The sequence below is a fragment of the Astatotilapia calliptera genome, chromosome 11, assembly GCF_900246225.1.
Source record: "Astatotilapia calliptera chromosome 11, fAstCal1.2, whole genome shotgun sequence".
Lineage (NCBI taxonomy): Eukaryota > Metazoa > Chordata > Actinopteri > Cichliformes > Cichlidae > Astatotilapia > Astatotilapia calliptera.
In genome coordinates, this window is record NC_039312.1 from 31,530,688 (window position 1) to 31,554,241 (window position 23,554).

Here is a 23,554-nt window from a genome sequence, read left to right on the forward strand (position 1 = left end):
CTTCAGCACTTATGTCAAGCACTTTGAATTTACGTGTAATAAAAACAATAAACATTTCCATAAGCATTATATACAGCATTTGTTGCTTGGACTAAAGTTGCCCAGTTAGACTGCTTTGTCAGTATCCTGGATTGGATGGTTCTCTCATATACATTTCTTCATCTTAATTTAATTTTGAATTCTACCACAGCAGGACTTTAGTTGTTCATGAATAAACTGTTTGTACTGTACAGCTGTGTATACAGCAAAGTTTCCCTGAAAGAATCCCTGAGATTGTTCTTTTATTGCCTTTTCCCTCTCTAATGCATGATGATGGATTCTCATACTGAACATAGCCAAAGTGCAGTGAATGTAAATTCTCAGTTTCCAATTTTTTTTTCTACTCTTGGCTTCGTGTGATGTTAGAGGGGGTCCAGTAGTAAAAATATGGAGCATAACAGGTCCCCATAAAGAATAAAACAATAGATTAGAATGATTTTATTGGATTAGAAGGACTACATGCATCCTGGCACCATCTGTCATCTCGTCATTTTACATTCTGTTAACCTGTTTTCTGTGTTGTTTGCTGTATCATCACATAACATACAAACCTTTGAACTTGATTACTCTCAGGGAGAAAGAGGACCCAGCGGTGAACCTGGACAACCAGGAGACATTGGTATTGGATTCCCAGGAGCCAAGGTGACACATTTATATTACAATTACTATAAAAATCATAATTCAAAGTGAAAATGTCAGTGAGGATGGAGAGAGATATTTCATTGCTGGAAGTCAAACAGCGGTGAGGTTTTGTTTCTGTGAGAAAGGAATTCAAATACCTATTAAATCATCTCAGTTGAACTGCTACAACTGCAAGACACTGAATAAAAAAAGATATTTTATTACTGAGTTATGGGAAATTTTGTTTTTACTTTTTACTAATTACAGGGTGACAAGGGTAATCAGGGAAGACCAGGTCCAGCAGGTCCTCCGGGCATAGGTGAACCAGGACTCCCGGTAAGTATGAAGATTAGGATCTTTGGCATAAAGAGCTCATATCTTATGAGTAACAGTGTCGTAGTGAGCTTTTATATATAAACATACAGACAAGTGAGATAAAAGTTAGACAAAACTGACATAACTTCGTAAGCTGCTGAGCCGCTTTGTGCCACCAAAACAGCTTCAATGTACCATTTATTCTACAAATGTCTAGAACTCTACTCTCTAGAACTCTCTAGTATTTTTTTCCATATGATTTTTGATGTTATTGTGGGTTATTTTACTGTGATGCGTAATCATTTAGGCATTTTTTTAATTTGTTACCCTGTTAGCTAACTTAGACCACAATAATTACAAGAAAAAGGTATTTTTATCCACAATAAGTGACATCGCAGCTCTGTTCTGGGACTTACCTAACCTTACATTTATGCACATGGAAGAGGTTAATGAATGCTTTATTAGCCTAGAGGGCAGCAGGAAGACTTACACAGCATGAATAGAGGAGCCAAAGTGAGATGGGTTGCAAAGCAGTTTGCATTTGGGAGGCTGAAGCAAATACAGTAAATACCCTGTCCCATATGGGATCTGACTGTTTGTTACATCGGGGTTGTCAGCCAAACCTTCAGCTAAGCCTGATAGCTCAAATAAATCTTGTGTAAGTCCTAGGCTTTTCCTTTTCTTTTTAAAATCACCCTTTTCTGTTTTAGATCTGCAGCTACTAAAACCTTCACAAGTACAGACTTTTATTTAAAGTTCTGTTTGTTCCAGGGACCTCAAGGATCACCTGGAACACAAGGAAATCCTGGACCTCCTGGAGAGGGGTTTCCAGGACCAAAGGTGGGAAAAGTCTTTGATTACATACAGTACTGCATAAAAGTCTGGAACATGTCTGGAGCATGGAACAAAATGCAGCCAGCATCCAAAGAAGAGTTTAGGAAAAGAAACAGACTAATTTGTATTTTAAAAAAATATACAGATCAGTGTAAGTGGTAGGATTGAAAGATTGCTGTTCTTAATTGTATAATTTACATACAGCTATGTATAAATCAGATTTCTCATATTTTCTTTAGGGTGATCGAGGATATGAAGGTCCAAAGGGAAGTCGTGGGCCTCCTGGTATTGGGATCAAAGGTGACAAGGTGATTTAACTAAAATTTACTGCTGAATTCCTCATCAATGTCTCCATGTACAGATCTGAATCTTTAATCATTGCATTTCTTCTATTCCTTTTTCTCAGGGCAATTTTGGTCCACCAGGAAATCAAGGTCCAGTTGGTGCTCCTGGTCCAGGACTTCAAGGAGAAAAGGTAAACATGTCAAACATGTGGCCCAGGGGCCAGAATGAGTCCATCAAAGGGTCTCATTTTGTCAGCTTGATGGCTTTGTTAAGTAAAAAATTTAAAAGTCATTAATTATTCCTATTTTTCAGCAAACTGCTCGGCTAATCCTTTTGTGATGATTTCCAGTAGTGGAAATGTTTACAAGTATTTAAAGATTTACAAGTTTTTTGAATCGTAAAAAGGAAAAAAGAAATTCTCTTGATGTGAAGGGCTTTCCACTGTAAGCAGTAAACTATGATGTACATGCAATAACAGACTCAATGAATGTGATATAAACTGAAATAATCGTAAGCACCTGGTGAACTGTAACATCATTTCATAGAAAAATTATCAGTAATTGGTTTTGAGGAGTTTTTCTCTCCAACATCAGTCGGTCAGGTAAGCAGAGAGTTTGAAATAGACACTGAGACATGAAATCACACATATTTATGTCAAAACGTCTCATCTGTTTTATTCGTCTCATCTTTCAGCTTTAGTCGTGCTCTGACTCGGATGAACATTTTCACCCTCTTTCACGTCGTAACCTTTAAAGAGACTTTTTGTTTAAGCATATTTTATTACACAATGATTTTACTCGTCTGACCTTGTTAATACACAGTAAATACACATACACAGTGAAATTTAAGCCTGGGAAATCCAAAAAACATTAGATTAACAATAACAAAGAATTCATGTCCTTCAACACAGTCCTGACTAATGTTTCATTTAGAAATAAAAACTGAAACTGAAGGCAGACATGTTATACTGTCACTTTGACTTTTCTCATCAAAAATAGATTTAGAAACATCCAGCTTCTTCCACTGATCCACTTCAGTGTTGCACGGGGACTACAGCATATCCCAGCTGGCATAGGGGCCACTAAACAGACAACCATTCACATTCAAGTCACACCTACGTATAATTTTACCGTCTCCAATTGACGTAACCCCATCCATGTGTTTTGGGTCAACTCCACATAGAAAGGCCCTGCCTGGATGGTGGATTCAAACTGAGGACCATCTTGCTGGCAAGAAGGCGCTAACCACCATGCTAAAAAATCAAACAACCCGCCCCCCCCCCTCTTCAACTTAACTCTCTTTTTTTCCTTCAGGGAGATCAGGGTCCAGCTGGGCCTCCAGGACCCAAAGGAGCTCCAGGTGTTGGAATAGCAGGACCAAAGGTAAGACACACAATAACAGACAAGATGATGATTGTGAATCGGTCTTCCTCTGAATCAGAGGGTTTACTGGCTGCTGGAGGTTAAGACATAATTCAGTCAATTCAGTTTAAAATAGTAACAGGGAAAAATCGGACTCTAAAGCAGCAATTGAGTCTGTAGTATGCTATGCTATATACTATTATAATAAGGTCCATATTTTACATATAGTCTATCATTTGTTGTGCCACGTACCATTAACACTCACTGGCAAACCCAAGGTATATATGACAGAAAATAATGAGAAACAAATATCCTTTACGTTTCTGAGTAATGTTTTCTAAAGATGCAGTGCTCTGGTGTTTCAAGAAATTCATACGAAAGAAACTCTTATAGATGATACTAAATATTTACATCTTTTTTTGAATACCCAAATGACTATGTGACTATTACCTTCAGGGGGATCAGGGCCTCTCAGGTGAGCCAGGACTACCAGGTGAGCGAGGTGTTGGAGAACCAGGGCCCAAAGTAAGTCCTCTTTGCACTGCTGCACTACTCCTGCTGTTACTTCCTGTAGTCAGAGTAATATTAAGAAAAACTGACCACAAATCCACATATAATACTTAATATGAATCTTTGGCCACACCTTTTGTGTTTTCAGTCCCCTTGACACAAGTGTACAAGCACTTAGATATGCAGCCTGTTTTTACAAACATCTGAAAGAATGGGGTCTTTCTAAAGAGCTCAACGAAAATTTGAGTGTGGTGATGTAACAGGGTGCCACCATAGCAGCAATTTCTTCTAGATATTCCTCAATTAACTTTAAGTGGTATTACTGCAAAGTTAGAGCAATATTTTATGAACTGGAAGATGCATTTTATTTCATTTGGACAACTGTAGGTTAGCCACCAATCCTGCTTCCAGCCTTCATGCTAACCCAAGCTAACTGCCTCCTAGCCATAGCTTCTTAATTAAAGACAACATAACGCAGATATTCATCTTCTTAATGTAGCTGATTGTATTTGCATAGTTTCAACCCCTCTGGGACTCTTTTGTGTCATTTTGCTGTTTCAGGGTGACCCTGGAGCTGAGGGGTTATCAGGTATACCTGGTCAGCCAGGAGAAGATGGAATCCCAGGACCAAAGGTAATGAAGCCTGATGTCAGTCAGTTTTCTGCTTGTTAAATGTACTTTAAATACATTTTACCAGTCTGTCTGTCCACTGTGTCATTTACTGATCAGGGGGACCTTGGGTTACCGGGGCCCCGGGGAGCTGATGGGGCTCCTGGCAAAGGTGTCCCAGGAGAGAAGGTAACAGTGTGTCTGTGTTTCAGATCAGATCTCCATATTTTGTTCTAGAGGTTATAAGCACTTAGCCACAATCCAGAAGATTGTTTACAGGTTGTTTTGTGTTATTCTGACAGGGAGACAAAGGGGACCGGGGGTCCAGAGGCCAGCAAGGTGCAGTCGGTCCTGTGGGGCCAATGGGCCCAAAGGTATGTGTGTGTTTACCAGAAGCATTTTAGAAAAAAATGTCATAATAATTTTACACAGCAGTCAAAGTGATATCTGGAGACTGAGAGAAGCATTTCACTCACATTGATGATGTTATTTGGAGTTGTTTTTGGATTACTGAGTGTACATCAAGTCAAAGTAATATTGTTGCTACATAAAATGTACATGCTTTAAATGTTGGTCCAAACTCAGAAAAAACAAAAACAGGCTTTAAGAAGCACCTTATTTCCAACATGGACCTACCTGCAAACCAGAAGGTTAATTAGTGAACTAGTAAATTCTTAAATGGAACCCCCCCCCCCCCCCAAAAAAAAACCCAGAAATCTGCTGCTACAGTTACACAAACAGCACATCCGTCCCTCCTTCCAGCCATCTATTTTGTACAACTTCAGAGTGGTAGGGGTGCCTGGAACATGTACGAGGTATAGGTTGCATCTGGACGTGTTACCGGCCCATCCAGGGTGCAAGCAGTGAGGAAAGAGAGAAAATATAAAAATGTATTAAAAAATTTACAAAATTTGAAATTGTTCTGTTAAAGTGTATGACTGATACCATGGTATCCGTCAGGTTCTAAAAAAAGGCCATGATTAGATATTATCATGCATTCAGGGAATTATTTTTAAATGGCTTTGTGTACCGTTATCTTTCTAATAAGTGCTTTCTCCTCCAGGGGCAACCAGGAATTATGGGGCTACCAGGTCCAGCTGGACTTACTGGCAGGGGTATAGCGGGGGCCAAGGTAAATCAAGGCTGCATAACTAAAGTTGGTGTGACTTTCAGTAATAGTATCAAATCAAATCACTTTTATTGTCACATCACATGTGCAGGCACACTGGCACAGCACATGCGAGTGAAATTCTTGTGTGCGAGCCCCACAAGCAACAGAGATGTGCAAACACAACAACACAAACGAGCAAAATACAAGAATGGCCAACCTGAAACTAATAAATATATGTACAATATATAATAGTGTATGCATTTCTGGATGTGTATACTAAATATTTTCCTACGCGCGTGTGTGTGTGTGTATACACATTTTTACAAATTAAATAGTAAAAATAAATAAATAAATAAATAATAATAATAATAAAATATATAAAATATACAGAGTTGAATATGTGCAAAACAAGTGGCATTTATATACAGTGTGGAGTGCATAATGTTGAAAGTAACAGCTTTACTTCTGGGTTTTGTCAGGGAGAACCAGGTCCACAAGGTCCACCCGGAGCTGTGGGAGACCCAGGAATTGGTTCACCTGGATCCAAGGTCAGTTCACTTCCGGTTTACTCTTCAGTTATCCTCCCCAGTAAAGTATGTGAGTACAATTAAGTTTTGGTTTGTAGGGTGACAGAGGGCCACAGGGCCCCCTTGGGCCACCTGGACTAAAAGGAGAAGGTTTCACTGGCCCCCCAGTGAGTATCAAACCAGATTACAGCCTCTTTTATCAGCACAAGACTCCAAGTAATCACACTCAGGTTTCAATGTCAATTGAAAAAAATATTCTTAGGGACTTCCCGGGCCTCCTGGCCTGATGGGAGAGACTGGACCAGATGGGATTGGTTTACCTGGAACAAAGGTAAGTAAAAATACTGGCTTTTTTAAAAATTATTATTATGGAGTAGTTCTCTTCACCTCTTAGGAACATTTAAATAGATAATTTAGATAGTCAGATTTTGAAAAGGAATAAACAGTTCCCCTGTTTACTCTTCAAAGCACCTTGAGGCAACTGCTGTTGTGATTTGGTGCTATATAAATAAAGTTGAATTGAAGTCTTACCTTTTATCTGACCTATTATCCAAAAGCTTCTGCTTTCTTGTTTGATAAAAAATACAAATAACGACTTTTTCTGACTTTCCTTTTGTTGCTGTGATGATTTTGGTTTTAAACAGTTTTATTTGTGCAATTAATAATAGTTTTAATTATTGCATTTTTCCTTTTATTTTTGAAAATCTGTATGTTGTTTGCAAGAATGCAAGACTGCATGTCTGTCTGTAGGCATGTACACTTAAATGAAGCATTTTGTAACTGTGCGTTCTAAAAACTGATGCACAAATAAAGCTATTATCATTATTGCAAGTATCAATAAATATTTAATAACTTACGTTCAGGGAGAAAGAGGCTTGCCTGGGCCTCCTGGACCTGCTGGGCCACCAGGAATCGGGTTACCTGGTCCAAAGGTAATCAGAAATGTAGAAAACAATGGATTTTGTTGTATTTTTGTTGTCTTAAGTAGATATAAAGTTTTCTTTTCCTGCAGGGTTCAGCTGGCCAAATTGGACCACCTGGTCCACAGGGGTTACCTGGAGAAGGGTTACAAGGACAAAAGGTACCATTGTCACCTGTCACTCACATTTATTCACTTGCAGCTGAATTATTGAATGTTTCTATAAGTACATTTTAAGTAATAATGAAGATAATAAAGATTCTGATTTAGGGAATTCATGTTTGCTACACTCTGGTAACACAGTGATAAAAGAATTGCTGTGTTTCCATTGAGTCTCGCAAACTAAATAATGAGTTTTCTAACAGGTTTGGTTGGATTTTAGCTAAGACATATGAACCTACATTCCCTCCTTTTATGCTGTGGTCATTAGCAGCAAGAGAAGCACACTGGAGTTGTTTTGAATGAAGATCTGATAGGGTCAGTAAGTTTTTCAGTGGATCTATGCAGTTTTTTAGAGACAGGTATGGAAACAATTGTTGCCATAAATTTAGATATCATTATCTCACTAACATTAACCATAAAGGTCTGAAAGGTCACACAGGGATGAGTGACAACATGAACTCTGCTGAATGTTTACAGGGCGAGTCTGGATTTCAGGGGCTGCCCGGCCCCAGAGGTCCTCCAGGACAAGGTCTGCAGGGTGATAAGGTACCTTGATGTTCGCAATGTGGGAAGTGAGGAATTATTATGTAAACTAAAGTCAGCACTCAAATAAAGGTGAAAGATAATCTATGCAGTGTCATCACCTCAAACATACAGAAGCAACAATGAATGCAAAAGATCATGTTGGGCAGAAAAATGCGATTCTGGCCGATATATGAATGATGGGACATCGTTTGCTATAACGGCTTTACTTTGTCATTTATACACTGAAAAAATTAGTGTTCTTTTCCTCCTGCAGGGGGACCGAGGGTTCAGAGGTGAGAAAGGCAATAAGGGAGACAGAGGGGAACCTGGAGAGCCGGGCATCATCGGACCTCTGGTACTGATATATTTTTGCCAGACATAATACTAACTTTTATTTCCTTCTCTGAAGAAAGTCTTGATGAATTAAGAAGTCATTCTGTAACTGTAGGTTAACAGAACAATTTAAGTCAGAAAATGCTATAGTGTTTTCCTAAATAATGACTTGTTTTAAATGACAGGGCAAAACAGGACAGAAGGGGGAACCTGGACTTACAGTAAGTATGAGTACACTTAAAATAGCTCTAAACCAATTAAATCTCAGATTATTTTTTCATTAGACGCTGGTACTACCCACATGAGCTAATGGTTTGCTGATAATCGTCTAGACAGCCAACTGTATAATCTTATATAGGGACACTATTTAAGGTTTTTTAGCCTGCGTGCTGTTTAGGGATGGGTATTGATAAGATTTTAACGATTCCGATTCCATTTTCGATTCTGTTTAACGATTCGATTCTTTATCGATTCTCTTATCGATTCTTTTTTTTTTTAAAAAAAAGGAGAACACTAAGGTCAATTAGCTCAGAGCTTTGTTTTATATCTTCTCTTTGAACAAGATAGAAATTTAGGAGTAACATGGCCTTACAAACCCAACAGTGAGATCTTGAGAGATCCAGCCTACGGCTCTTCAATAGGGTGTCACAGGGTCCCCAGGAAAAAAAAATTGTAAATGTAAAATAATAAAATAAATATTCTTGTGAGACATATCACATATTGACGGGGTCGGGTTATGTTAAAAAGTATAAATTGTTATACTTTGTTCATTGGTTCAAAGGTACCCCACACTTCTTTTTTTGTTTGCTTGTTTGTTCTGGTGTATTTTTCATTTGAACTGTTACTCTGCCAGAGTACTCATATTTACAAGATGGCATTGAACGCCCCATTGGTGTATCAGGAAAACTATTTTGTACGTATGTTCCTTGAAGGGGATTGAAGTCGTTCTTTTTTCCACCGCAGCGAAGGGCTAGGAGTAGGAGAGGAGCTGCTGTATGTTTTTGTTATCAAATCGATCTGATTGTGAAATAAAGCATATGCAGTGAGAAAGCAACTCCAGGAGTCATCCCTGCCTTAAAGCTGCAACATTCTTCTGTAGCAATAACAAAGTATAACATAAATTGTTCTGTGGCAATTACACAAGAATATCCAGTAATGTCCCTGCCTACAATTAAACACATTCACTTACCAAAAATCGGGGGCATCTGCTGTGGCAAATGGGTGCAAGCCTTTGACCACAAACTTAGACACTGCTCGGTGACATTAGTCTATCCTGGCCTGAAAGGAGACGCTACCGGTAGACTGCAGCGAGAACTGCCAGCGAGCGCCAGCCAGACTCTGTCTCTCTCATCATGGTCACCTACATGTACAGTAATGGCAGGTCTTGTAATAAGGCAGATTGCGCTAACATAATATGCACTGTTAGTTGATTATTTACCTGCCGCATTAACGGGAGAGGACGTGCAAACGTTAGCGCTGCTGCTGGGTTGAGAGTCACGAGTCCGGAGCGGAATTAAAAACGCGTGTCATCGCGTGTTTTGTGAGCAAATGCTTTTGCATATTCGTAGTGTTTCCTCCCTTAAATGAAATATCTACTTTGCAAGTTGCCCTGTTGTCATCGGTTCTCATAAAGTATAATCAAACTTTTGAGCGTTTGAGCCGCTTAGGCGCCATGTTTCCTGCCAGGTAAATGACGCTCCGCAACGTGGTGACGTCATTCGGGGCGACTGGAATCGATAAGGGAATCGTTTGCAAAAATGGCAAACGATTCCAAGGAATTGAAACAGTGGGAACCGGTTCTCAACAAGAACCGGTTTTCGATACCCATCCCTAGTGCTGTTGCTGCAGATCTGCAAACCACTTTGTAACCCACCTCCTGCCAGCTCATTTTATGCTGTATTTAACATAATGTCATGTCTGTTGTCATTGATGCATCGACTGTGTCTTCAGAAATTATTGAGTTTTTCTCCGCATGCGGAGATTTAAGTAACAGGTGGGTGTGGCTTCTGTGACTGAGTTGACACTTAAGGACATCTGCTCTTTCTCACATCATACATATTCAGGGTTTAGAAAAAAAGGCATGAAACTCAGAGTTAAAAACCTGAGCTTGACACTCACAGATATTATTTGTTTGTGTTGCCATATTTAACATCAGCATCCACAACAGTAACAGTGCATGTTAGATGTTATGGAAATGTATAATAGGGTCCCTAACTTAACCAATAACATATGTTAAAAAGACAAATAAAAAAATGTGTTGAACCACCTCTAAAATATTGTACTCTCTTTCACAGAGGGATGAAATCATCAAAATAGTAAAATCCATCTGCAGTAAGTCACAAAATTAAGTTTGTGAATCTTAGTTTTCCTTAAATCAGTCACCAAGGATTAGTTTCCTCTTTAGTCATTAACCTTTATTTGCTCCTCTGGTCGTGTTTTTGCTCCATGTCATCAGGTTGTGCACTGACGTGCCGCCAGACACCCTTGGAGCTCGTCTTTGTGATCGACAGCTCAGAGAGCGTCGGCCCGGAAAACTTCAACGTGATCAAAGACTTTGTGAACGCCCTGATCGACCACACCTCGGTCAGCCGGGACATCACTCGTGTTGGCGTGGTCCTCTACAGCCACATAAACATGGTGGTGGTCAGCCTCAGACAGGAAGCCAGCCTCGATGAGATCAAGTCTGCTGTGCATTCCATGACCTACCTGGGCGAGGGCACATTCACAGGCAGTGCCATCCAACAGGCCAACCAGGTGTTCAAGGCAGCCCGGCCAGGTGTGAGGAAGGTGTCGATCATCATCACCGACGGACAGGCCGATAAGAGGGACTCGGTCAGTCTGGAGAGCGCCGTGACAGAAGCCCAGAGAAGCAACATTGAGATGTTCGTGATCGGAGTGGTGAACAAAAGCGATCCACTGTACAAAGAGTTCAAGAAGGAGCTCAACTTCATGGCCACTGACCCCGACAGTGATCACTTGTACCTGATCGATGAATTCACAACACTTGCAGGTGACTGGCCTTGACACAGGCTTTATGATCTGATAGTTTTGTCTGACTGAAATGCAGCAAAAAATGCTAAGTAAAAAGCCTAGTATAATACAATAAAGTGGATTTAGAAAGAACCATTTTACTTTAACCAACTGAAAACCTGCAGCTGTGATCCTACTTGATTCTAACACAAGGAGAGCACAACCAACGCAGCAAACCAATAAACAAGGCAAACCAATTCCCGTAAGAAAAACTGCAATCAATTCAAAACCAAGCAAACTTAAAAAATATAAATAGTTTTCTTTCGTATTGGAGTTTGGATAAGTCATGCGTCTTATCCAGAGATTCATGAGTTTAATTTTCCACACAATACTAACATGTTTTTGGCATCTGAAACGCTGCTTGTTAAGCGAGACTGAACATTTATCATTATAAAGAAGTGAAGCGGGCACAGATGTCTCATTTTCCTGTTTTCTAGCATATCCTCAATCTGCACCTGAACATGAAAGTAAATATGATGAACCTGAAACTGGGGAACGTCTTGTATTTGTGTGCTTTGGTTCAGAAATACTCCCTCAGAAAAACTGCTGTGTTGTTAAATGCAGAGTAGAACTGTCCATTTGTCTTCTGGTGTTTGCAGCTCTGGAGAAAAAACTTTTGAGTCATATCTGTGAAAACGGAGAGAGACACTTGTTCAGCTCCATCCCGAGCTCGGGGCTTCCTCCAGGAATCCCAGAAGTCTCCAGCAACGCTCGAGAACCGCCATACAGGACAGACACGGACACTCCCACTTTCACAGGAGACTTCAGGAGAGTCCAGAAAATGGTGAAAACGTGCTGGTTTTTTTAAACTTTGTTCTGTGCGCTCAGACTCTGTTGCAATATCGAAAGGACACTAAAATCATCTTCACAGTTTGGTGACTTTTTCTCTAGCGCCAACAGCAGGTCAGATTTTTCTTTATTCAGGTGAAATATCAAAACATTTTCCAATTCAAAAACTCAGCAAATGTTGCCATTTGTCTAAATATGCCAACATGCTCAAGCTGAAAGCACCACAGTGCTTAAAACATTCCTCTTGGGGTCATCAATGAGTTACGAATAACTGCCTAAAGACCCTAAAATATTTTCTTCTGTTAATATTTATATCAAAATTAAAAAAGCAAAACAAAATGTGGACCACATTCTTAAATAACTCAAATGGCTGGTGATTGTTTCCCTCAAAGTTAAAGACTCTTAGTAAAATGTATGTAAATCTCTGAGCTCTTGTGTAAATCTGTTGTCTTCAGCTGCTCTGAAGCTCTGCACCACTTCCCACAGATTTCACTCAGTGACTATGACTAGCTCAGGTGTCGCCTGGTGACCTCTGTACCTCTCTACAGTAAGATAAACTAAACATTAAAATATTTTTCTGTGCCTGTTTCAGCCCGGCCCTCCTGGTTCACACCCTGACGGTGAGTCCACCTCTAGAAAGAGGCCGACGATGAACAGTAGGACCACCTTAGAAACTCAGAGGCTTCCGTTCTTCGACAGGGAGCCCTTCAGGCCGGTAACAGAGTTCCTCCCACAGTTTGATGTGAACAACCCCACACACGATGTGGTGATGACCGGAGCCATCGGGCCAGCTGGTCCTACTCTGAAGACTCCGCCTGAGGAGAAGATACCACCGGTACCAACTCCGCCCCTGCTGTCCTCTGACAACTTCCTATCAGGTAACTGCTGACAGTCTGCAGCAGAGACTGTAAGATGGAGAAATAAAGGTGTCCCCTAAAATGATAGATAAAGCCTCTTCTGTGCATCTAAGTAGTAGCTAATGTATTTTTACAAATTCTAATCATTTTTATCCTAAAGTCAGCCTACATGTAAGGTTTGTTCCTGTTTTGATGAGAAGACAGATGTCTTTTGAGTTCAGTCTATGACTTTATCTGATGCACTATTTCTGAGTTGGGAGATCTGACTTCCTGGAATCTCATCATCACTTCAAGGTTTCCTGGAACCAGTAAATCTCCTGGATCTGTTGGCAAGAAATCAAATAAGCGTTACTCATGTTAATCCAACAAACAAGCTTTCAGACATACAGTGAATATACAGTGGCTTGCAAAAGTATTCGGCCCCCTTGAACTTTTCCACATTTTGTCACATTACAGCCACAAACATGAATCAATTTTATTGGAATTCCACGTGAAAGACCAACACAAAGTGGTGTACACGTGAGAAGTGGAACGAAAATCATACATGATTCCAAACATTTTTAACAAATAAATAACTGAAAAGTGGGGTGTGTGTAATTATTCAGCCCCCTTTGGTCTGAGTGCAGTCAGCTGCTCATAGACATTGCCTGATGAGTGCTAATGACTAAATAGAGTGCACCTGTGTGTAATCTAATGTCAGTACAAATACAGCTGCTCTGTGATGCCTCAGAGGTTGTCTAAGAGAATATTGGGAGCAACAACACCATGAAGTCCAAAGAACACACCAGACAGGTCAGGGATAAAGTTATTGAGAAATTTAAAGCAGGCTTAGGCTACAAAAAGATTTCCCAAGCCTTGAACATCCCACGGAGCACTGTTCAAGCGATCATTCAGAAATGGAAGGAGTATGGAACTGGACGAGCTGCAGAGATCTACAGCTCAGGTGGGGGAATCTGTCCATAGGACAACTATTAGTCGTGCACTGCACAAAGTTGGCCTTTATGGAAGAGTGGCAAGAAGAAAGCCATTGTTAACAGAAAACCATAAGAAGTCCCGTTTGCAGTTTGCCACAAGCCATGTGGGGACACAGCAAACATGTGGAAGAAGGTGCTCTGGTCAGATGAGACCAAAATGGAACTTTTTGGCCAAAATGCAAAACGCTATGTGTGGAGGAAAACTAACAATGCACATCACTCTGAACACACCATCCCCACTGTCAAATATGGTGGAGGTAGCATCATGCTCTGGGGGTGCTTCTCTTCAGCAGGGACAGGGAAGCTGGTCAGAGTTGATGGGAAGATGGATGGAGCCAAATACAGGGCAACCTTGGAAGAAAACCTCTTGCAGTCTGCAAAAGACTTGAGACTGGGGCGGAGGTTCACCTTCCAGCAGGACAATGACCCTAAACATAAAGCCAGGGCAACAATGGAATGGCTTAAAACAAAACATATCCATGTGTTAGAATGGCCCAGCCAAAGTCCAGATCGAAATCCAATCGAGAATCTGTGGCAAGATCTGAAAACTGCTGTTCACAAACGCTGTCCATCTAATCTGACTGAGCTGGAGCTGTTTTGCAAAGAAGAATGGGCAAGAATTTCAGTCTGTAGGTGTGCAAAGCTGGTAGAGACAGACCCTAAAAGATTGGCAGCAAAAGGTGGTTCTACAAGGTATCGACTCAGGGGGCTGAATAATTACGCACGCCCCACTTTTCAGTTATTTATTTGTAAAAAATGTTTGGAATCATGTATTATTTTCGTTCCACTTCTCACGTGTACACCACTTTGTTTTGGTCCTTCACGTGGAATTCCAATAACATTGATTCATGTTTGTGGCTGTAATGTGACAAAATGTGGAAACGTTCAAGGGGGCCGAATACTTTTGCAAGCCACTGTAAAGGCTGGACATGGCCACAGTGACTTCACCCATTGGTTAATGAGATTGTAAATCTTTGAGCCGAGTATTTTTGCTCTTGACCTCTTGGTAATCGTTATCAGAGATCAAAAGCAAATGCTTACTGGAACTGAAGAACTGGTTAATTACAAGTACGGCCCACGCTAAAGCATGCCCCGCTTTGTCATCATTTCTAACTATTACAGGGATTTAATTTAAAATACTAATTATTTACAAAAATTAGCATTTTAATCCAATTGGAATTTACTGGGTAAACAATTAGAGTGAGGCCTTAAGTCATCAGGAACTTGCAGATCAAGGGAAGCAAAAATGTTTTTTGTTTTTTTTTCTCTATCTAAAAGAGCCGCCCCCTGCTGGAGAATATCCATCAGTGGCTCTGAGCAAGAACTGTCACACAATTTAAACATGCATTTGAAACTATAGGATTCATATCTTATTTTTCAAAGACATTTCTGTACAAACGCTGTAAACACCTGCATTCTTCTTACTGCTCTGATGCTTCAGAGCAGTAAAATTAAGCTTTTAAATTGCTTTAAAAAGGTTGCTGTTTCAAACAGCTGTCACAAAATGTGATAATATAGGGATAGGTATCACTCAGTCAACTGGATGATTTAGGCAGCAAAACTTGACTGGAATCAACCCTAAATACCACTTTCAAACAGAACACTGAAGGATTCTCTCATAATCATGATCTCATGAATCTTGTAAGAATTGAACTGCCTTGTAGGGCCAGAAATATTGGTCAGTGTTGTCCAGCAGCTTTTATTTGGATTGGTGTAAACCTTGCTACAAACATTGATGGTCATCAGAGGATCAAAGCAATCCTCTAATGTAATTCCTCTGTCTACACCATGAAAGTCACATTGTTGATCTATTAGAAACTGTTAGGTCCCACATTTTGATTCTAGTGCCATTTTCAGTTTCTCTCCCAGATGTCCTTAGTTCTGCAGAGTGCTTAATATATTACAATACAGGAAACTTTAAACCATGTTTCAATGCTTTATTTTGCCCCTCTGTCCTTGTCCCATTAAACAAAAAAAGAAAACATATTTACCAGTAACTGAACACAGCAAAAGAATAAGAGTCCCCACAGGGCTACTAGCACAGGTGTCGTCTCTGATAACACTATTTTTTGTGGTCTCTAGCCGAGCGCTGCACCCAGACCCTGGATCCAGGGCCGTGTCGGGAATATGTGGTGAAGTGGTACTACGATCCCACGGCGAATTCCTGTGCTCAGTTCTGGTTTGGAGGCTGCTTAGGGAATGACAACAAGTTTGATACTGAGAAGAGCTGCAAAGAAGCCTGTGTCAAGGCCTGACACGCACATGCCTGCAGTCACACACACACATATGAAATGCTTAGAAAAGATTTTGATTCAAATTGATGTGAGATTTACCAGAAAGTTCACTTCAGTAAGTGAGTACTCTTGTAGTTACTTTGACACGGATAGATAAGCAGCTAATGTTAGAAAGCATCATTAAATCAAACTGAGTTTTAGGTTTTAAATGTAGTGGACTACTTATTTGTGGTATTTGTCTTAAAACAAAGAAAAAGAGGAAACAATTTTTATGTCACTTCAGAGCTCCTCTGTTAAAATACCACTAACTTCTTTAAGAACAAGAAAATGTAACTTTTTTATAATGCAATGTTTTTTAATGATACTTTTTATGTGTATGTTTATTTTTAATACTTATGTCATTAAAAGATCAAATAAAAGTGTACCTTTTAATCATGAGCATCCAAGTTTCATCCAAGGCTCTTAGTTTAAGGTTTGTGCTGAATAGACATGATTTTTCCCCCCCCTCTCCAAATACAAACAAAAACAAACAAATAATGCTTCTAAAAAATGCTTGGTGTATTTTTAGATTATTTAGCTTTAGATGTTAAACAAAGAGACTTAAGTGCTGGGGAACTGGAACCTTTCTTAAAATCAGCCCATTTTCATTGGGATCAAAGATAACTGACGACACAGGTGTGGGTATACCTCATAAATTAAACTCATCTCTGGGCGATTCTTTGTTTGAAATTTCCACTTGTAAGCTGAAGCCATGAATGCACAAGTAGTAAAGTAATCATAATGAAATAATGCAAGTGATAAATTAAAAAAAGCGAGGAGTGGCCAAAGCAGCATGTGTGTCAGACTTCCTTCATGAAGTTTTAAAAATAATAAATTTTAATAAAATCTAATTACACTTGAGTCTTTTGTGACATTTGTTTAATTTTAAATCTATTGTGTGTAACATAGAGAACCAAGTATATTAAAACCGTTTTACCTTCCAAACATTTGACCGTACCCACCCGTTAAAGAGGGACTCATTAAGCTCTGAGCTGCAGCAGCTAATTACTCTGCCAACAATTTCCCCAGATCTTGCTAAACAAGATCCAAAACGAAAATAACAAAAACACCGACAAGAAGCAGATGTTCTGTTGCTGAAGTTGAGAGGATTCACCTCCCATAAGAAGCACAATTGGAAGATGACTCAGCGCGAGACACTTGCTTCAAGCCAAAGTTTCAAATTGGACATGATTACATGTAATTACGGAGGAGAGGCTGCTCTCAGAACAATGCATCTTCAGCTTGAGACAAAAAAAAAAAAAAAATCATATGGAGTGCCCATTTAGCTGTAAGGCGTCTTCTTGTTGACTTTCTCCAGAGAAATGTAAATGGCTGGTTTTGCTGGGCGAGGGTGGCAGGTATTATTTTGCATCACTGCTGCCGTCAGAACCGTATTGTGCTAAAGTTAATTAAATGGGAGAAAAAGCAAAGGAATCAGTGAACAAAAGCGGTGGAAAAAATTTTTAAAAAACATTTTAATCGTTAAACTGACTGTACATTCATTCAGATCGAAATTCACAGGAGAGTTTTTAAAAAGAGCGGGATCACTTGTAGAAGACGAGGGAAGAGGTCATGATGATGTATCCTGGCTGCTGCGCTGGGTTTGGATCCCGTCCGTTGAACAAGCCAAAGTAGACGACAGTGTTGGATTCAGACCTGCTCATGTTGAGCTGTCGGGACAGGAAGAGAGCCGCACAGTGTTAATAAAACCAGTCTAATGAAATGACGTGAGGTTCAGTCTCAGAGACTAGTCAAGATTTACTCGATTAGATCAGGAGTCTTTGGGGTCAATAACTCACTCGAGAATAATAAAGTGCTCCTTTATTCTAATGGGTACAACTTCAAATCAAGTGCTTCTCCTCAGCATGACTTCAATTTGAGGTTCTTATAAAACTACTGAAGAAGAGAAGCCCTTAGAGAAAGCACTGTGTAAGTGTGTAAGCGACGCAGTGATGAATTCCCACTGGCAGATTTCACATTGTGTCCTTCTTACAGCAAACTGATTGTACTTTTACTTTTTTCCTACTCTTGAGTCTGTTTGATGTCCCTTATATGTTCATGGGCCCCACCCATCTGGATTCAATTCTTCTGTCAACACGTGGAAGCCAATCAGAAGACAGTCAGCTAAAAGGAATGGAGACGAGAGCTAGAACGATTTCAGACAGAGGGACTGCATCAAGGCCAAGAATAAGACTAGGATTATTTTGAACTGTCAGTCATGCAAAGCTTCTCTATCAGAGGCCAGTAATGTCAACATTGAGCTGGAAATGAGCATAACAGAATATTCAGCCTAGTGCAGCTGTGCATCCGTTTTGAAGACTCTCCAGCTTTTAGACAGTTTTGATTTCTCTTTGTTATTGTGGACACCACTAGAAAGCTCACGCAAAAGCGTATAAGATCTATTATTGCCACATCTGTCCTTAAGAAACATGAAATTCTCAAACTTTTTTAAAGCAACAGTTCTGTTGTGTTAAAAAGCTATAAAGCATGGCTCGATTGCCAGTAGTCTGCTTACTGTGGCTGAATAACATTTTAGGACGGTTTTATTGTGGGTTTCATATTAAGAGGAGCTTTAAGTCTGGCATTTCATAAATATTTAAGGGATGAAATGAGAAACTTGGTGGAGAAGAACCAACCTGTTTGGTGACGTCAACCCTCCACGGATTCACCTGTAGTCCATCACACCAGCCTCCACGGCCGTACAGCCATGTGCCGTGTTCGTTCGGTACAGCGCCCTCTTTGACGCGCATTGCACAGCCCAGAGCCGTTCCTAATGGTCCCAACATGACATTAAAAGCATTTGATTTCCAATTTGCACCGACCAGTTTATTTTTAAGGCTTTAACAAGCACCTTGATAAACAATCCTCAGGTACATTTGTAGGTTAGTTCATCAGCAGAATATTTTTTAAAATTAAAAAGAAATGTAAAGTTTGAGGATTTCAAATTCATTTTTGTGGATAGAGTATCGATCTAGTATTTTTAAATTTGGATGGCAGGACAAAATTAAACTTGTCCTGAGGACTCAGACCACTAATAACTATAACATCTAAAATCTTTAGCAGTCATGCAGAAAGCATCTTTTCCTCACCTGCAGAATCAAATACGTGGGTGTTGTTATAAGCAGCGTTGATCACGAAATGGTGGGAGGTGACACAAAATTCTCCGCAGCCGTTCTCGTCGCTGCCGTGTCCTGTGATGACAGCGTACAGCTCCACCTGAAAACAGACATGCAGCCAATGTGATCCTCCACAGACCGCTGTAAACAACTAGCAAAGACTGTATGTAAAAGATGGACGTAGCCATCGTGACTTCAACCTTAAGGACTCTGAAGATATATTACATTGAAGCCTTGAGCTGCGTTTTCACCATCGACTTCATGGCGTTTTTCTTGAATAACTGTTTAGCTCATAAATTAAGTTAGCAATAGGGTTATTTTCTCCATAAACTTCTATCCAGCCTGACCCCTGGTGGCCATTGCAAAGAATGCAGCTGGAAGTTACGTCCATCTTTTAGAAACAGGCTTTGACATTTTGTGGTTAACATCATATCCGATACCTTTTTGGTGGACGCTGGGACAGTGAATTTGATTGGCTGGTACCTCTTGTTGTAATTTTTGTCAAAGGTTCCTCCATCGTACAGTGACATCACTTTAAAGGGATGAAAGCTCTCCACAAAGTTTCCTGTGACAGAGAAAAAAACCAAACAAAAAAAAAAAAATCTGACGCAACATCTTCCTCTAGATTTACAAATTATGGAGCTTTAATAATCCTGATTTTTTATGCGTTTAATTGATTATTAATGATATATTTTGAATATGCTTTAGCATCAAAGTGGTTTAAACATACATTTTAAGATCATATCCTGGTTTGTTTGCATGAGAAAGATTTCCTCAGTAGTGCCAATTTGTGCTCAGCGCACACACTCATGACCTGGTTGTAAAATGTAACAAGCTTCCTGCTGCAGTTTGATTGCATCATCTGTGTTATTCACCTGTCTGATTGGTGCCACTGAACCTCAGATTGAGGGAAACAATCCAAGGCATCGCCCAAGGCACGGTCTTCATAGTGAAGGTGCATTTATTGCTGTCCAGCAGGGGGATCAGAGGGGACACATCCGTCAGCCAGCGCCCGATACCTCTGGTAAAATAAGACAAAAATCATATTGCACAAACTAATAATAATGATAATAATAATGACAATAATAATAATAATAGGTTGCATTTATATAGCGCTTTTCGGGGCCCTCAAAGCGCTTTACAATTCCACTATTCATTCACTCTCACATTCACACACTGGTGGAGGCAAACTACAGCTGTAGCCACAGCTGCCCTGGGGCAGACTGACGGTCATAGCTGTGCTATCAGTGCTTCCCACGAGCTTTGTACCTGCGGAAGGCAGTGATCCATCGACCCAGCTCCATGTTGCAGTACGTACTCGTGCGGTCGCAGCAGACAAAAAGCTGCACAGTGTGATCCCACTGAGCGCATGACGAGTCTCTCTTGCCCGGACATGACAGCGATGCATCAAGCTCCAACATGTCAAAGTCCAACAAGTCTGTGGACAAAGTACTTTTTAAAAAAAATTAAAATTAAAAAAAAAAAAAAAAAGAAAAATCATACATTTTCCATCTTTCTTATATGTCAATGTTCCTGCTGCCGAGAGTCGACCATTCACCTATTCCAGTAGGATGTTAAGTCACTCTGTGTATATAATTTTTGCAGTCAAGATGCCAAAAACTGCTCTTTAAAAAGAAAAAATTAAAATAAATAAAATTTAAAAAAAAAAAAATCATTTGAAACTCCAGAGTTGAGAAGCCCACAGAGGGGCTGCTCCCAGTCCCTGCCACCAGGACAATGAAAAATGTTCATATTTGAAGTTAAGATGAATATCCAACATTGGTTTGGGGTGTAAAGAGTCATGATAGGCAAGGCAAGGCAAGGCAAGTTTATTTGTATAGCACAATTCAACAACAAGGTGATTCAAAGTGCTTTACAGAGACAAGAACAAATAAAAAGCATGATTTAAAATTGATTAAAACAAGCAAATAAACTAACTAACTAATTAACAAACAAACAAACAAACAAACAAAACAGTATATAAAATCAAAACAGATAAAATCAGAACAGTAGATAAAATCAGTAGTTAAATGTAAGTTTTGAAATTTAAGCTTAAAGTGTGGATTTGGTGCTTTATTCAAATGCAGCTGAGAACAGGGGCCCGTTCTTCGTACCTCGCTAAGTAGGTTAGCCGGATTAGATTGTTGACGATTTCGCGTGATCCTGGATCGTTCGGTTCCCCGAAGCTCATCCGGGACTTGCTGTCATAGCAACAGAGCCGTAAGCGTAAACCTGCTCGGGAGCAGGTTTACTTTATGTAAACAGGATTAGATCGCGGCCACGCAGGTATGTCCGCTTCATTTATACGAAAGCAACAGCGATATTTTTCCACTGTTTCACCATAAATAAATATTATCAATGTAACTAAAGATAATGCAGCACCTGATCCTTTTATTGATGTCACACAGATACATACAGGTCATTTCCTAAAAAAGGGAAATGTACTATTAACATTCTATTACATGTATGTGATTATTACAGATGTAATTCATATTTCAGAGTAGTAATTGTAAATTACTTCGTGTAATCAAGATGAGAGACCACGGCTATAAAAGCGAAGGTGGATTTGGGAAGCCTGTCGCAGCCATGTCCTGTCCGTATACGCGACCAACCCATTGCGGAAGGTGCAAGATTGATAAGGAGAGTCCTCAGAATTCAGCGTATATTGCGGGATAGACAGGATCCTTTAGCTCAGCGCGACAGTGTGCTCATTGAGAGATATCGATTTCCCCGTGAGGGTATTATTTACTTAACCAACTTGTTGACGAGGGGGTGCAGGACCACCACCTGTCTTTTTTTCCTCTGCCCTTTTCTTGGTTGCTGTTATGAACAAACTAACAGAGTATTACAGGCCAGTATTACCTTGCCAAGAGACGCAAAGCAATCTAAGAGATAAATATTACCATTCTGTAGAATACTCCTGTATTCCACTTTTACTTGTTCCCATGTTCTTGTGGGTCCTGTTGTGGCTCTAATGTGAAAGGGGATATAATATAACATATTATAATATAATATAATGCCATATGATATTGGACAATATAGTGTCATATGATAGATCTACCCTACCGCCTACTGGTGTTGGCCAGAGGGGCCGATGGCGCGATATGGCAGCCTGGCTACAACCGTAGCTGCCTCCACCAGTGTGTGAATGTGGGAGTGAATGAATAGTGGTATCGTAAAGCGCTTTGGGTGCCTTGGAAAGCTCTATATAAACCCAATCCATTATTATTATTATTATTAAATTACCTACGAGTTTGATTTGTCAACAACTTTCTGCCAGCCCTCTCTCCTTGCTTTTGCAGCCTTTGCAGTGTTCTCTTGCGTTTTAATTAAACTCTGAAACTCCTGAAATCCCTCACTCATGAGTTCTTGCTCTGCTGCCGGAAAATACCGAGCACGCCCCTTGGACATTTTCGCCGACCAATCAGCGGGTTGCCGATCAATGTTTCTACTATCGATGCGTAGCCCCTTTTACGACACCCAGTGATGTCACATTCCTGCGTCCAGCTGTAGTAATCGTCAACAGCAGGTGTGTTCGGGGAACCGGATTAGCGAGCTCACGGTTAGCGCGATGATTTGATCTTGGATGTGTCATTTGATCTTGGATGTAGTAAGCGACGTACGAAGAACGGGCCCCTGGTGAGTCTTCAACCTGGATTTAAATAAACTGAGTGTTTCAGCTGATCTGAGGCTTTCTGGGAGTTTGTTCCAGATATAAGGAGCATAAAAGCTGAATGCAGCTTCTCCGTGTCTGGTTCTGACTCTGGGAACTGATAAAAGACCGGATCCAGATGGTCTTTTAGCCGCAAAATGATCAGTTTTATTTTAACAATATCTGATATTTCTTTTCTGTCACATGAATCTGATTAAAGCGTAATGCTTTCACAGATAAAAATCAGTCTATTACAGCAGCATTATATGAACAACTTTTCTATCACAATTAACCTGATTATGTAATTAACAGTTGTTTTGATAAACTTACCTATAGACAGGTCGACTGTGGCCACGGCTCCTTTGTCCCCTTGCATTTGGACTTTATCAAAGACAGAAACAACTTTTGCAGGATTCTGGAGTTTAGTCTGCAGATCAGCAAAGAAATCAAACCTGGAGACGAAGCAAAAGTAACTGATTAATGACAAAAAACCAAAACAAAACAGTGCATCCATGGAGAGCTTGTACTGGTGACTACAAACTACATCAAATGCCATAACCAAAATATCTATTTTGAGGTTCATTATGCATAAGATACAGCAGTTTAAAAAAAAAAAAAAAAAAAAAACAAATACAAAACAACATAAAAATTTACTGCATATAAGTTTCATCCTTTAGAGGTGTCACATGTCCTGTCTTTTGTGGGGGGTGAG

The 23,554-nt window shown here is 40.0% G+C and overlaps 2 protein-coding genes across 5 annotated transcripts in view; one reads left to right on the plus strand and one right to left on the minus strand.

The window, feature by feature from the left end:
• col28a1b (collagen, type XXVIII, alpha 1b) overlaps positions 1-16,942 on the plus strand; it is a 27,058-nt gene extending 10,116 nt beyond the window's left edge. For all 3 annotated transcript variants that reach the window (XM_026185088.1, XM_026185087.1, XM_026185089.1), the window contains 24 exons: positions 613-681; positions 928-996; positions 1,747-1,815; positions 2,049-2,117; positions 2,216-2,284; positions 3,408-3,476; positions 3,912-3,980; positions 4,527-4,598; positions 4,695-4,763; positions 4,877-4,948; positions 5,638-5,706; positions 6,165-6,233; positions 6,311-6,379; positions 6,475-6,543; positions 7,076-7,144; positions 7,225-7,293; positions 7,771-7,839; positions 8,093-8,173; positions 8,337-8,372; positions 10,446-10,482; positions 10,607-11,161; positions 11,781-11,965; positions 12,563-12,848; positions 15,884-16,942. In XM_026185088.1, the coding sequence (XP_026040873.1) occupies positions 613-681; positions 928-996; positions 1,747-1,815; positions 2,049-2,117; positions 2,216-2,284; positions 3,408-3,476; positions 3,912-3,980; positions 4,527-4,598; positions 4,695-4,763; positions 4,877-4,948; positions 5,638-5,706; positions 6,165-6,233; positions 6,311-6,379; positions 6,475-6,543; positions 7,076-7,144; positions 7,225-7,293; positions 7,771-7,839; positions 8,093-8,173; positions 8,337-8,372; positions 10,446-10,482; positions 10,607-11,161; positions 11,781-11,965; positions 12,563-12,848; positions 15,884-16,056 (2,532 nt within the window). In that variant the 3' untranslated portion in view covers positions 16,057-16,942. The remainder of the gene's footprint in view (positions 1-612; positions 682-927; positions 997-1,746; positions 1,816-2,048; positions 2,118-2,215; positions 2,285-3,407; positions 3,477-3,911; positions 3,981-4,526; positions 4,599-4,694; positions 4,764-4,876; positions 4,949-5,637; positions 5,707-6,164; positions 6,234-6,310; positions 6,380-6,474; positions 6,544-7,075; positions 7,145-7,224; positions 7,294-7,770; positions 7,840-8,092; positions 8,174-8,336; positions 8,373-10,445; positions 10,483-10,606; positions 11,162-11,780; positions 11,966-12,562; positions 12,849-15,883) is intronic.
• Positions 16,937-23,554, minus strand: part of LOC113032274 (uncharacterized) — a 13,750-nt gene continuing 7,132 nt past the window's right edge. The window contains exons 6-13 of one of the 2 annotated variants that reach the window (XM_026185092.1): positions 23,173-23,294; positions 20,460-20,628; positions 20,066-20,211; positions 19,631-19,755; positions 19,164-19,290; positions 18,711-18,844; positions 17,623-17,744; positions 16,937-17,473 (exon numbers count right to left, since the gene is read on the minus strand). In XM_026185092.1, coding sequence (XP_026040877.1) covers positions 17,458-17,473; positions 17,623-17,744; positions 18,711-18,844; positions 19,164-19,290; positions 19,631-19,755; positions 20,066-20,211; positions 20,460-20,628; positions 23,173-23,294 — 961 coding nt within the window. In that variant the 3' untranslated portion in view covers positions 16,937-17,457. Of the gene's footprint in view, positions 17,474-17,571; positions 17,745-18,710; positions 18,845-19,163; positions 19,291-19,630; positions 19,756-20,065; positions 20,212-20,459; positions 20,629-23,172; positions 23,295-23,554 lie in introns of both variants that reach the window. The other variant, XM_026185093.1, reaches the window with a different exon arrangement.